Below are 14,066 nucleotides of genomic sequence, written 5' to 3' on the forward strand. Positions count from 1 at the left end.
AGTATACCTAGTTAACTGGCAAGTGAGCTAATATGAAGTAAAACGCCTCAAATTTGTACCTCATGTAAATATAGCATGTGTGCTCCATGTTGACTGTAATAAGGTCTGTTACTTTAAATTACTCTGTCACTGTAAATATGCTCCTTAAAATACTTCTGTCGAAACCAAAACAACACGTTTTCAGATATTCTGACATCTCATTTGGAGCAATTACAGTAATGCTTCCAATCTGTTCCCATGTCCTAATTAACCCACGGTAGCAGAGTCCTGTGTCTTGATAAAAGGCTTACCAACATCTGAAGCTAAATGATTTACTTTCCCTCATTTAAACTCAATACGTCAATGTTTCAGTGTTTCAGAAAAGTTGATCATTAACTTCAGCGAATACTGATTGCTCAAGTGGTCACATTTCCCTCTAAATGCTGGTTGCAGCCTCTCCGTCGGGAGCGTTACTCATTAACAATACTGGTCAAAAGTCAACAGTTTGCATCAGAATCGCTCCAATTTAACCAATGGCAGTCGGCCATGTCCCTGGAGCTATCCAGCTTACTTCAGCACTTTTTCATCTATTGGACTTGGGGCTATTTATCGAATCGTAGTTAAAATGTGACTCAGGGCCGACTCATGAAAAGCGTCTGTGTTTTACTGGGGGCTGTTGATTTTTTGATTTTTTTTTTTTAATACGCCCACGCTCATCGTCTCACAGCCAAGAGTGATCACGCTGGGAATTTAAGTCAGTATTAAAAAAAATGTGCACTGCCAAAATGCTTCTGAGGCTGTATTGAACACTTTCTTTGTGTGTGCCCCAATTAATACCTTTTACAAATAACACTTCTCAGGTGAAACATACAATATGTTCCACAAGATGGCGCTCACACTCAATGATTTTAAAAGGAGGTATCTCAGAGTCTGTAATCCCAGAACATGTGTTTAACAGACTATTGATCCACTCCTTTTATCCTGCTGTCACAGATTAGTTACAGATCATATACAGAGCAAATTAAATTACACACAATTAATATTCACATGCACTGTATTTTCCAGGGACCTTCTTGTTTTGTGTGTTTTGTATATGTCACCATGCCACCTCAAGCAGTTCTTCACAAAGAAAAAAAAGTTCATAGGAACAAAAAAGGACAAAAAGAGCTAATGAGTGACTTTACTGATTCTGACACTGCATGGTGTGACAGACAACGTGAAGCCCTCTTGTGTGGCGGTTTGAGTAAGAGCATACAGAGGTCAAAACTGATATCACCAGAGAGGTTACGTAACACAACATGACAGCCGTGCACACATATGCAACCATTTTTAAACATGTGTGATTAAAAGATGATTAAAAAACATTTCCAGTAACATACAAGCCTAAACATTAAAAATAATTTAGGTGTGAAGCATCGAAACACATGATATGAGAATTTAGAGGAAATGCTGTAGGTTTTCTAGTGGGTGACTGCAGCATGGTCATTTCTTGTGCAAGAGGAAGGACAAAGACGGACACGTTTTTGCACAACGTCTTATCAGCGAGCGCATTGCAACGCTTGATATGACAAAATTTCAACGGACGTCACAGTTCAATTCAAATCGATTAAAGCTTTTCTTTCATTAAGCAGCTGCGCTAACGTCGTAAATACACCAACAGCATATGATTTCTCATCCTTTTCCAGTCATGTGGGCTCCGCAGTTTGTAAGGCAGCCTTTGTATGCATTTGGGCTGAAAAGCATCAGTGTTTAGATTCAGGAAGTCCCATGCTTTTGCCCAAGGCCCCCCGGATTTCCAAAGCATGATTACTTAAGCACAGAAGCAGATTTAACTGATCCTTTTCTTAACTTCTTTGTTGTGGTCGTAACTGTTAGCAGTCTCTTCCTGCTTTGTAAGCGTGCAGATTCCGCCACCGGTTTGAGTAAAAGCCCTCAAAAATAATACTTACAGTATGTAGGCCCCAAAATACTTCTACATATCTGAGTTGTTTTAGCAGACGAACGTATCTGCCTGCTGCTTTGTGATTTATGTGCGCACATACACTATATTACCAAAAGTATTCGCTCACCCATTCAAATGATCAGAATCAGGTGTTCTAATCACTTGGCCTGGCCCCAGGTGTATAAATTCAAGCACTCAGGCATGCAGACTGTGAAACAAGACATGTGTGAAAGAATGGGCCGCTCTCAGGAGCTCAGTGAATTCCAGCGTGGAACTGTCATAGGATGCCACTTGTGCAACAAATCCAGTCGTGAAATTTCCTCGCTCCTAAATATTCCACAGTCAACTGTCAGCTCTATTATAACAAAATGGAAGCGTTTGGGAAAAACAGCAACTCAGCCACGAAGTGGTAGGCCACGTAAAGTGACGGAGAGGGGTCAGCGGATGCTGAAGCGCATAGTGCAAAGAGGTCGCCGACTTTCTGCACAGTCAATTGCTACAGAGCTACAAACTTCATGTGACCTTCAGATTAGCCCAAATACAGTACGCAGAGAGCTTCATGGAATGGGTTTCCATGGCCGAGCAGCTGCAGCCAAGCCACACATCACCAAGTGCAATGCAAGGCGTCGGATGCAATGGTGTAAAGCACGCCGCCACTGGCCTCTAGAGCAGTGGAGACGCGTTCTCTGGAGTGATGAATCACGCTTTTCCATCTGGCAATCTGATGGACGAGTCTGGGTTTGGAGGTTGCCAGGAGAACGGTACATTTCAGATTGCATTGTGCCAACTGTGAAATTTGGTGGAGGAGGAATTATGGTATGGGGTTGTTTTTCAGGAGCTGGGCTTGGCCCCTTAGTTCCAGTGAAAGGAACATTGAATGCTTCAGGATACCAAAACATTTTGGACAATTCCATGCTCCCAACCTTGTGGGAACAGTTTGGAGCGGGCCCCTTCCTCTTCCAACATGACTGTGCACCAGTGCACAAAGCAAGGTCCATAAAGACGTGGATGACAGAGTCTGGTGTGGATGAACTTGACTGGCCTGCACAGAGTCCTGACCTGAACCCGATAGAACACCTTTGGGATGAATTAGAGCGGAGACTGAGAGCCAGGCCTTCTCGACCAACATCAGTGTGTGACCTCACCAATGCGCTTTTGGAAGAATGGTCAAAAATTCCTATAAACACTCTCCTCAACCTTGTGGACAGTCTTCCCAGAAGAGTTGAAGCTGTAATAGCTGCAAAAGGTGGACCGACATCATATTGAATTCTATGAGTTAGGAATGGGATGGCACTTCAGTTCATAGAATGAGTAAAGGCAGGTGAGCGAATACTTTTGGTAATATAGTGTATGTATGTTCTTTGGGTGCGTGACATCATCTGAGCAGAGTGCAGTCAGTGGAAGACAGGATGCCAGACATTCCTTCAATACTCCACACAGGATCTCTCTTCTGCTTGTGAACACAACCCCGTACCTCCAGTGAGTGGAAAAATACAGGCTCTGTTCAGAGTCGGAGGGCTGAATGAGGCTCTGAAAGGCCCGGGAGGCGTCTCACTCCAGGCTATTACTCAAATGTCAAATGAGCTTTTATGATTTTGAGCAATTAAGAGCTGTTAATCGTGCAGGAAGGTTTAAAAAAAAAAAAGTTTAAAGCAGGAAAATGAAACAAAAAAAAGTGCTCTACTTTTATCATCTCATAGCAGACTCACTTATCTGGACAGGTGGAATGACCACAAACACAATAGAAGATTGATGTGCAGTCATAACAAAGCACACCTTTCGGGTCGACACAGTTTCTCTTCCACCATCACATTCCAGGCGGGCTTGTCGAAAGGAAGGGGAGCCCTGCTGGCAAGGAAGAGCCACTTCACTGCAGCCATACGTAATGTCCTGACATTCCTTCAGCTATAGACTCCGGCTATCGCGTCCCAGATCTGGCCTTATCTCAGGCTCCTGTCACGCAACAGCAGCGTGTCTGGCTTACGCTGCTTAAAACCGTGCTCTGGAATGTCATGGATAAAAAAAAAAAAAAAGTTAGAAAAAACGCTCTGCAGCTTGCAACACACATCCCCATCTTTGTCATTCTCTCACCAAACCTACGACATTGTCGGTTTTATTTATCCAGTTTAAAGCTTTTTGTTTTTGCTCTGACACATTGGCCTCTTTTTAGACTCTATCAGATTTGGCACAACAGGCTGAGCCTGTGCGTGTTGATGGACAGATTAGAATAACAACAATGCTTCAGATGCTTCAGCCACCGGATATTACAGAGGCCTCGCCGTCACAGTCACAATCCTCTTACAGATTTAGTGCAGGTACCTGTTCTGCCGTGACATCAATGTGTGAACTAAATCTCTCTCAGGATATAAAGCGTGTCTGTGAGATGGGATTAATCCAATTTTAAGGTACACTGAGGTGTGAGTAATTACTCTGAATGTGCCATTCATGAGGCTAACTATTATGTACAAATGTAGCTGTGCCAGTTCTTGAAAGAAAACATATTTGACTTGTTAGACGTTGCAACAATTTGCTAGAAACCTTTTCACATCAGATATTTTAACTTAAGGTTTGGGGAAATCATATTACAGCAGTTATCCTAAAACTGAGGCCTGTGAATGGGATTCATCCATTAACTTTGTCATCTACTGAGAAAAGAGCCACAGAAACTCAAGCACACAGTTATTTCATTTGTTCACTAATTAACAGCTAGAAGGACGAAATATACGGCTCTGATCATTTGAAGTGCTCCCATGTGTTCAAAGCGAGATGTTAAACTGCTTGTGCAGAGAATGTCAGCTGTGTAGGTGGCACGTCACTGTGGCCACGACGCAGCTTTGTGGTCGCAAGCAGCACAAACAACCTCTGAATGCGGTCTGATCGATCGCGTCTGCAGTGTCATTCTGCGCCCCAAATTGCGTAGGTGTTTATTTGCATACATACGCTGAGATGGGATCTCAACTAGTCACTCCAGACACGTGTGGAGATGCATTTTAATGCAAGGTGTGAGCACCCGTACTTGCTGCCCTCTTTTGATTTGATCATCCAGGATCAGGTGTGAACATGGCCCATATGAACTAAAAAGGGACTGAAGGAGGCTTTGGTGCAAAAGTTTTGAAGAATATCTGCGTTAAACCTGCTTTGAGTTGAGTTATAGTCATGTTCTCTAGCATTCACCAGGTGACTGGCCTGCATGGAAACCATGGGACCCGTGAATGGCTTCTTATCTCATGTTTTTATTACATTTTTGTTTGATGAAATAAAACAACATGGAGCCAGGTGGAAAAAAAAAAAGAAAAAAAAGAAAAGAAGCCATTGTTTTCCTTCTCAGTATTGCGAGACAAATGTGGGCTTTTGTGATCGAGCACAGCCATCTGTAGAGCAAACTGCAAACCTTCTGGCCACAGCTGATATCACTCTGCGTGACAAAGTGGATGAGACAGCGTAAAGAAAGTCCTTATTTTGCAATTAATGTACGACGAACCCTCATAGACGCTCATAGACATTAACATGACAGTTAACCTGTAACACTCTACTATAAAAATAAAGGTATTAATCCTGCATGGGCCTGTACAAACATTTACACAGACTGAAAGGTGTAAAGAAGGTGTTGTGGTAGGCTACTAGCAAATTCAGCCTTACTTATCAAAGAGTTCAGTGTAAATATGCCTTTCCCATTCACTAAAGGAGAGTGTATATTACTCACAAATGGTGTCAGAGAGGCATGAAACTTAACAGAGCACAGATCCCACAGATCCGCACTGAATGATGTAAAAGGGAGGGGAGGGATTCAGCCTCTTCCTGTCCTGGCAGCAGCGTCTGACACTTTATATAATCACTGTTTTCTCAAGATTGTGTTAATTAAAATAACTTTGAAGTTAAGTCAGAGCTTAGTCGCTAAATGGAAGAGCCAATTGACAACTTGGTGAAACTGAGAGGCAAATAGCGTTAAGGCCAGTCCCGTCTGAGTGCAAATACTTTTTGAGAGTTTGAGGAAATTAAAAGCAGAGTAGGATTTTAATCGTGGATCAACTGAACTTCGCTTTGAGGGAATCGTTTTGAATGCGTCTTGGAATTGTCTCACACTGTTTTAAAATCTGACACACCGCTTCAGTGTCTCTGACCCAGTAACTGACTGAAATGGAGGGGGGGGGGGGTTATTTATTTTTTCCCTTTACCCCTCTGGAGCATCCGCATCAGATCATAAAAGGCTCCTAACGACTTTCACACACACACGCACACACACACTCCTGCCAAACCCCCTTCTTACAACAGGAAATCTGAAGACACAAAGAAGGGTGGCCTGGACGAGGCAGGAGGGGGTGGGGGGGGTGCACATATGTCACCAAAACCACAGCCTGTCTGAGGGGACTGGTGAGGTAATGAATGAGCCTTTCATCACAGAGGCATCATCCCCGGTGATGTTTTCTCTCAGACACAAACATTTTTGCATTGCCGTCAGAAGAGCGGTGAATGTCCTTTTAAAGATTACCAGTCGTGGTTTTCTCATCCCAAACCTTTAGGATAGGTGCGTCTGTATTTGGCTTTGGGGTATCATCGTCGTCGTCATCATCACCTCAACAGGAAGTACTTTTTCTCACACCCCCTCCAAGGGTCACAGCCAATGTTGTAGCTAATTTGCAACCCAAACATATTCCTCTCCCTTTCACGGCCATCTCCGTCCCCACCTCCTTATTGGTGTGCGAGGCCGGGGACACAAGGCCGGTGCTTGACTGAGCCCTGAATGCTCTTTAGTTGTCACACTTTTCCCAAACGCCTTGCAGCTGCTCCTATTGTGGCCTCGGAGGGAGGGCTCCTTAGCTGATTCTTTGAGCCTCCTGCTGTCGCCCCGGCCTCAGATGGGTTCATAGAGAGGGAGTGTGGCCCGAACAATGGCCGAGGCCATGACATCATGCTCCGCATTTTGGTCAAATCCTCATGCAAGATACGTGGTAGGATTCCATCGCATGGAACGAGACTGTGGAGGGTGGTACGAAGATGTTTCTGACATGGTGGTTGACCGGTTCCTCAGGTTGGTTTAGGTTCCGTGTAAATGTGTTATTTTAATCACAATAAACTTTAATTTGGAATACTTCACAGCTTTTAGAGTTGACAGCAACTTGTTTAGATAAGTGGTAAGTTGCAGCCCCCTTGTATTGCAGACCATACTTGCTTATTAACATTGCCTTTATTAAAAGGCATAGAATTCAATTATTCATTGGATCCATTGACCCACATATGGTTTATGGGTTAATTTTTTATTTATTTCAAAACTAAAATCTGCATTATGCCTTGCTTGAAGTCACCGTGTAATGTTGGCAACTAGCAAAACAAATAAACGGGAACAGATGTAAGGAAGAAAGAGCGGATTCCTCAACTGAGTACAAAAGTCAAATGAGATTTATTCAGTCGTATAAAAACAACATTTACACAAACATTGCAAAAATAGATATAGAAATATATTACTTTAGTCAATAAATATGTCAGAAGAATGCAGCCAAAGACGACTACATGGCCCCATTTTAGTAGTCTTCGGGGTTCTGTCCGTCTCATCGCCGCAGTACACAGTACGGAAACATGAGGTATTTTATGGTCGGTTTCCCCAATGTGTCAGGATCGTCAAGGTTTCACGGCTTGTCTTGAAAGGCAGGCATTTGCATTTGAATTGGCAACCTATTCAACTCAAACTGAACATGAAGATTTCTGCCACATATTCTCTGAGAAAAGAGGATCGGGGGGGGGGTACATTCATTGTTCGTCAAATGAAGGAGTAACTCCCATTTGCGTTTTGGGAAATATGTTGCTTTCTTTGACCAGTGCAGAAAGCAAAATAGACATTCGAGAGGGTATGTCAACATTCCTGAGACAACTGATAGCCCTCTCCACTTTGTTTACTTTAAATGATTGTGATTATCAAAAGCAGTCGTCTTCTTGAAATAAAAAGGAAAGAAAAAAAAAATCAGTCTTTTGAATAATGATTATTCAAATGATTTCCTATATAGGAAAAACCTCCGGTTTATAAAACTGTGGATGACTTTCACATTTAGGAGGTTAAACTTCAATACTGCCTGATAATAATTATCAAATCTCCCTTTGAAATGTTGTGGCCAATCTACAGAGATGTGGCCAGCAGATCACAGAGTCAGTTCAACCCCAAACAACAGCACCCAATCAGCCCAGTGATACCAGTATCACCACAGATTGAACAATCAGGACCATGATTTGTGAGGTGCTCTGTGCGGAGTCACTGGCGAGTTCAAGTCCTAACAAAAGTCTGTGCTGCCCACATCTTTCTCAGCAGCTGGGCGAGGTGGTGATGGGACTGTGGAGGAATGACAGCTGACCCGCTGAGGTGTGAACGGGGATGGAGACGGGGAAATTGAATACTGTGCTGCTGTTGCCGATGGCCGGGCTGCCCGCCTCCGAGGAGCACGTAGACGTGGCCAGGACCTGGGACTCAAACTGCAGGAGCTGACCCATGAAGCTGAAGTTGGGGGAGATGATGCTGCGGCGCTGCTTGACAAACTCGAAGGCCTCGTCCAGCTTCACGCGGTTGGTCCGCATCAGGTAGGCGAGGCAAATGGTGGCGGAGCGGGAGATGCCGGCTTGACAGTGCACAAACACGCGGCCTCCTTTGTTTCTTACAGAATCTGGAGGGAGAGAGAAGAGAAAGCAAGATGAGTGCACTGTGAACACCGACGACGAGGAGATAAATATAGAATCAAGGTTTGGCTGTCACAGGAAACCACAAACAACAAAAGGCTTTGCAACACTTTTAGTTTCTTTTTAAATTCAACAGCGCTCATTAAGACACAGGAACACAGTTAATAGGGGTTCAGGGTGTGAGCTTGTGGGGGCTATTCCCAAAGGAGGCAGACTGAATGGACAAAGAAGGGGAACAGACCCCTGCTGGGGGTATTGATCTGGGAGGAAGGCTGTCAGTGAGTGAGTAGAAATTGCCTTTTGTTTGGCACGAACAAAGAGCAGTGTGGAGGGAGCTATTCAAGCACAGCCAGCCCCGCCACTACAAAACTAGTTTGGGGCTGCTGCCGCCTCGCAATTCAATAAAGAGGGGGCATCCCTTTTTCCACGCCTGAGAGGTGGCGATGATGTAACCACCATTGTGGCGGAGTGGGGAGCCTGCACCGACCCAGCTGGTCGTTTTTGGAGGGAACTTTTTTTTTTTAAATTTAAATCCAGGAGCGAAGAGAACGAAGAGGAGGAGAGGGGGGGGGTTGGGTGTTTGCGTTGCTCGGTGGTAACAGCTGTGACAGGCGCTCAACTTGAAGGGGACAAAAACGGTGGACGTACTCACCGATAAACTCGATCGCCTCGTTGAACCAGGAGCTGATGTCGGCCTTGTGGTTGTCCTCGACGGGGATGCTCTTGTACAGGAAGGAGCCCTCAAAGTGGTTGGGGCAGTTGGCGGAGACGTTGATGAGAGCGGTGATCCCAAGCATGTCCAGCATGTCTTTTCTGGAGGCATGGTAGGCACTGCCAAGGTACAGGAAAGGCAAGATCTCCACAGGACCCCCCTGGATAGAGCAAAAATAAACAATCCACTCAGTCATCTTCAAAACACTGCATCAGGAAGTAAGACACATATATAGTGAGTATAGTGTGATTCTTTGACTATAAAAATAAAAACAAACCTGGTCATATAAAGGTGTATTGCAAGGGCTGCAGTTTGGATCTGCACTCTCAGGTCGGCTGGAGCTCAGGGGCAAACTGAGTCCCTGTGGAGGGGAGGGTTTGGTGCACATGTCTGGATACTCCGTGGAAAACGAGTCAAATCCACCTGGAAAAGCAGAAAGAAAAGACACCAAGGTCAGATCACAGGACAGCCGAAACATGACATCCACATTTAAACGCGGGTATCCAAAAAGGTGACAACTGCTTCATGGCGCTATTTTGGAACATTGTTTACTCCGGCAGCAGCAGCTGGTATGGTGACAGCTGTAATCCGCATTTGTTTGCCCCGTTGTCAGGAGACGGAGAAACAATTGTGCGAGGCTGTTTTAAACTCTTAAAAGCCACTTTTCTTACCTTTCAGAATAAAGACGCTGGCTCCACAGGGGTCGCGACACAGGGCCGTAACAGCAAGCATCAGTGTCCCGTCCTTCTTCGCCTGGCTTAAGTCCAAACTGCGGTCGTCAAGCAGCACCACGGACTCGTACTCCCCGGACAGGAGCCTGTTCCTGGTGTCCTCGTTGGGGACGATGTGCTCCAGTCCCAGGCCGCCCCTGGCTCTCCTGCGCACTATGGTGCTAAAGCGCACGTTAGTGGAGCCCGATATGTGGGACGAGTTGAAGGACAGGAAGGAGCGACAGTCCAGCACCAGGCAGGACGGAGCGTCGTCCTCCAAGAAAACACGGAGGGACGCACAGTCGATGGTGGGAACCTCCATTATGACCATAGTAGTGCGGCGGGAGGGCAGAAACGTAAAATCCAAATACATAAAACAGCAATAAGAAAGAAGTTTCACAACGTTACAAAGTAACCGTTGAAGCGCAGAGTCCTTTGTTCCGGTTGGCTTGATTAAAGAAACAACAAAAAAAAGTAGCGTAGATAAACAAGAAAAAAAAAAAAGGTTTTAAGACTATCTAAACTGGTCCTGTTTGATTCTTTAGTGTATCCGGTAGTTGTGGTCCTTTTTTTAAGAGTTTAATATATTCGACGTTGCGGTACGTAGCTTCTGCCTGCGAGTGCCGTGAAAACCTTTTATATACGTACGCGAACCCGTGCTTATACGTGCGTGCTCGAGGGACCGCCCCCTCCTGGCTCCCTGCCAACAAAGCGGACGTCATCGCGGCTGCCCCTGAGTGCGGCAGGGCAGAACGAGGGCTCGCGCAAATGCGGGACATTTCTGCACAGGCGCGCTGCACGTAGCGCGCGCGCACACTGCGTTGCACAACTTCATTAGAAAGTTTCTCTTTCTTTCTTTCTTTCTTTCTTTCTTTCTTTCTTTCTTTCTTATGCACTTTGGTACAATTATCAAGCATCCCCTAAACTTTTAGCAACATCATGGCCGTTTCCTAAACACAGTATACAGAGAAGGAGGGTCCAACGAGCCGTTACATGCTGTCATTTTTAATTTTCTTTTAATTTTTAATTTATTTATTTTGTGTGTGTGTGTGTGTGGAAACAAAGTCTATTTCTGGCTGAGAGCACAGTGATAGCCACTGATAAATTACTAAATTAATAGTTTAATTTCACTACTTCCCTTTGTCCAAATAAAGGCAGATGATATATTGATGATATTATACACTTTTATCAGCGCCAGCAATTATCCAAAGCTATGTTATAATTATTAACATGATGTATAAACGACAATACCAATTTGAATGGTAACCCTGCAAAGCAATGATTGATTATATTTGATTTATGATTAATTAGGCTGATTACTATTTGTTTATGATTAAAACCAAGGCTATATTAATCTTCCCCTGTTCAAAGAAATGTTCCAGTTATTATCCCTTTATCATATCCTTATAGTTCACCTCATTATTCACAATTTAAAGTGTTTGTGTAAACGGCCTGTATGTCAGCAAATAAGGAATTTTTGCCAAATTTTCCATGATGTTAGTGTTTAATTAGATTTCTATCTTGCCTCTTCACCTGAGAGTTGACAAATAACAAGATAATAAGTAAATACCTGCCATGGGCGCCATAAAAGTTTATTCTTTGTTTTTATTAGTCAGTGGGACATAATGTTCAATGCGCCGAGAGCAAAGGCTAACCATAAAAGTTAATCACTGTATAGAAATCTGAAGTCCAGTAAATTTCCACATGCTGAGAAACAAAACAACGGTATACCAGGAAAACAACAGCAGATGGACATCTCTTGAGTTGAGTTTTGTTTCACTTGTGATCTAACTGAAACAAATGGATGAGGTGTTTTCCCCCCCGCCAAATTAAGAGTATATATTAAAAAAACAAAACACGATTGCCCTCGGTCTGGGAAACCCTTTTCATTTGCTGATGTGGTTTGCTGACTCAGAATGGATAATGCTGCTGTCTCATAATAAGGAAGCTGGAGGATCTTTATTGATGGACACAGTCAACTGTTGACAAGAGGGTGTGTTAAAGTCTTAGTGTCTTGAAGATGAACCCCAAAGACACGCCAAGGTTGTTTATTGTGAAACAAACGTTTACTAAGCAGGTAGGTTTACCACATTGGACTCCATTCTGGATCCAGTTTTAGTTTCAGTCTAAGAGACCCCAACTGTCACAACTAACTAAATCTAATGATCTAGTTAAGCGAGTATGTGTGTAAGAGGATTTCCAAGATGTATATTTCTTTGAATGACCACTATTGTATATGCCATGATATCATTCTCACTTTACATAATGTCATTCTCGCTTTACTGTAACCTGTAGACTTTCAGCCCCCCCTGAATCCACATCCATGCTGTTTTGTTTTGGCTCTCAGTTTTACTTCAAGCCCGGCCAAAATTGACGTGTTATCTGAGAAAGGAAGAGGGGGAGGGGAGGTGCTGCTTTAAGGGCAGAAACTGAACCAATCACAACAGAGTGTAAAAACTCTCTTTAACCTCACACTCGTGTGAGATGAGTCAACTGTGAGGCACATGCCACAAATCAGGAATGTTACACAGTATACAGAGAAGGAGGGTCCAACGAGCCCTGAAAACAGTCTGTACTCAAACATTTTGTCCTCACTGTAAACGCGTCTTCCCTCCAGTCATGAGGTGACGGGCTTACTGTTAGGAAAGACATCAGAAACCTGACGAAGAGGTAAACGTAGACAGCTATTACAAAAGTTGCCTAATAAAGCCATTGTGTGCTTCTGCGGAAGTGATCAGCCCTTTTTCCTGAAATATTAGCTCTTTCTTTCGCTTATTTACAACACCTGCCACTGGTATCTGGAATAGTTCAAAATGTTTCACTAGCATACTGTATAATGACAACAGTTTAACTGGCCAAACCCATGTATCATATTTACTAGTCATGATGAACAGAAACTAATAGAAAGCTGGGTCTGTGTTGTTTATACTGTGTGTGACACAATATTAAAATTGAGCACCAAAAATAGTGCCTGTACTGTTGCTGTGTTTTTGATTCCCATAGCTAAGGTCCATAACCAACCGTAACTCTCGTCCCGAAAGGGAAGTGAAACAGAAGATGACAAAGAGGCATTTCCTGTGGTCCAACCTCACTGTCGCTTGCTGTCATCCCTGCCTGTTTACTGTCATTGTCACTACAGGCAACAGCTGAGCCATCAGTGGGAAAACACAGGGCATATCCTGCTTTGTCGTGTCTCAGTTGCACAGCCCAATGTGTTTTGTTTCGTGTTTCTGTGAGTGTGGGGATAACAGAAACACTTGTAGCGGGAAAAAACTTTAAATTATGGAGTTTGTGGATTGCCTTTCGTGACATATACATTTTTTTAAAACCATGTCGATGACGTATCACTATCACTTTCTATTTGTAGCAGTTATCAACTGATTGAACTGAATATGAAGCAAACACATGACCAATTTTAATATTGCTTAAAAAAATACTATTATTTCCCCTTCATTTACTGAACAGTTTTGAACGCTTGGTCCATATTGCTTGAAAATTAGCTTAGTCTGTGTATCACCCATCCGGACCGACACAGGTTTATACACAGTACAAGTAAAGCATAACCTGTATGCTTTTATTTTTTTGCTGACATTTGTATTATGTTTGCTAGCCAAAAAGTTGACGTGTTTGGGGTAAGCAGGGACTTGTTCCTACAACAACAAGTTGTTACCACAGGAACATCAGTATTAGTTTTCTAATAACAACATTCAGATTAATGTTACATTGACAAAAATAAATGTAACAGTCCTGCACTAAATCCATTTCATGACTGTTATAAAGGTAAGTTTATGTTGAAAAATGATGTCCGTCTCTATTTCTTGTACATTTGTCCATATGCTAATATTCTAATTTGTAACATTTTTGCTTATACTATTTTTATTTTATTTTACTAGATTTTATTTTACTTATTTTTATTTTTATTTCTATTTTATTTAATCTTCTTTTATCTGAGGTTCTGAAGAGTGTTTTTATGTACAACTGAGCTACTGTGACCAAGCAATTTCCCTTGTGGATGAATAAAGTTTATCTAAGTCTAAGTCTACAGTTTAAGAAAGGTGGTAAT

At 43.1% G+C, this 14,066-nt stretch overlaps 1 protein-coding gene across 1 annotated transcript; it reads right to left on the minus strand.

The window, feature by feature from the left end:
• Positions 1 to 7,306: 7,306 nt before the first annotated feature.
• dusp1 (dual specificity phosphatase 1) lies at positions 7,307 to 10,597 on the minus strand. Its single transcript, XM_084550531.1, has 4 exons — positions 9,965 to 10,597; positions 9,571 to 9,716; positions 9,234 to 9,453; positions 7,307 to 8,568 (listed from the first exon to the last, which is right to left on the minus strand). Exons 1-4 carry the CDS (start codon positions 10,374 to 10,376, stop codon positions 8,213 to 8,215), a joined length of 1,134 nt encoding a protein of 377 aa, XP_084406657.1. The 5' UTR covers positions 10,377 to 10,597; the 3' UTR covers positions 7,307 to 8,212.
• Between the last annotated feature and the right edge of the window lie 3,469 nt (positions 10,598 to 14,066).

This window comes from Chelon labrosus (assembly GCF_963514085.1).
Source record: "Chelon labrosus genome assembly, chromosome: 8".
Taxonomy (NCBI): domain Eukaryota; kingdom Metazoa; phylum Chordata; class Actinopteri; order Mugiliformes; family Mugilidae; genus Chelon; species Chelon labrosus.

Bases quoted from the DNA above. Each gene is read 5' to 3' on its own strand.
- dusp1 (XM_084550531.1), bottom strand. From the start codon at position 10,376: ATGTATTTGGATTTTACGTTTCTGCCCTCCCGCCGCACTACTATGGTC. The intron at 9,454-9,570 runs GTTTGTTTTTAT...TGCTCTATCCAG, and splicing joins ATACACCTTTATATGACCAG to GGGGGTCCTGTGGAGATCTT. The intron at 8,569-9,233 runs GTGAGTACGTCC...CTCTCCCTCCAG, and splicing joins CGAGGCGATCGAGTTTATCG to ATTCTGTAAGAAACAAAGGA.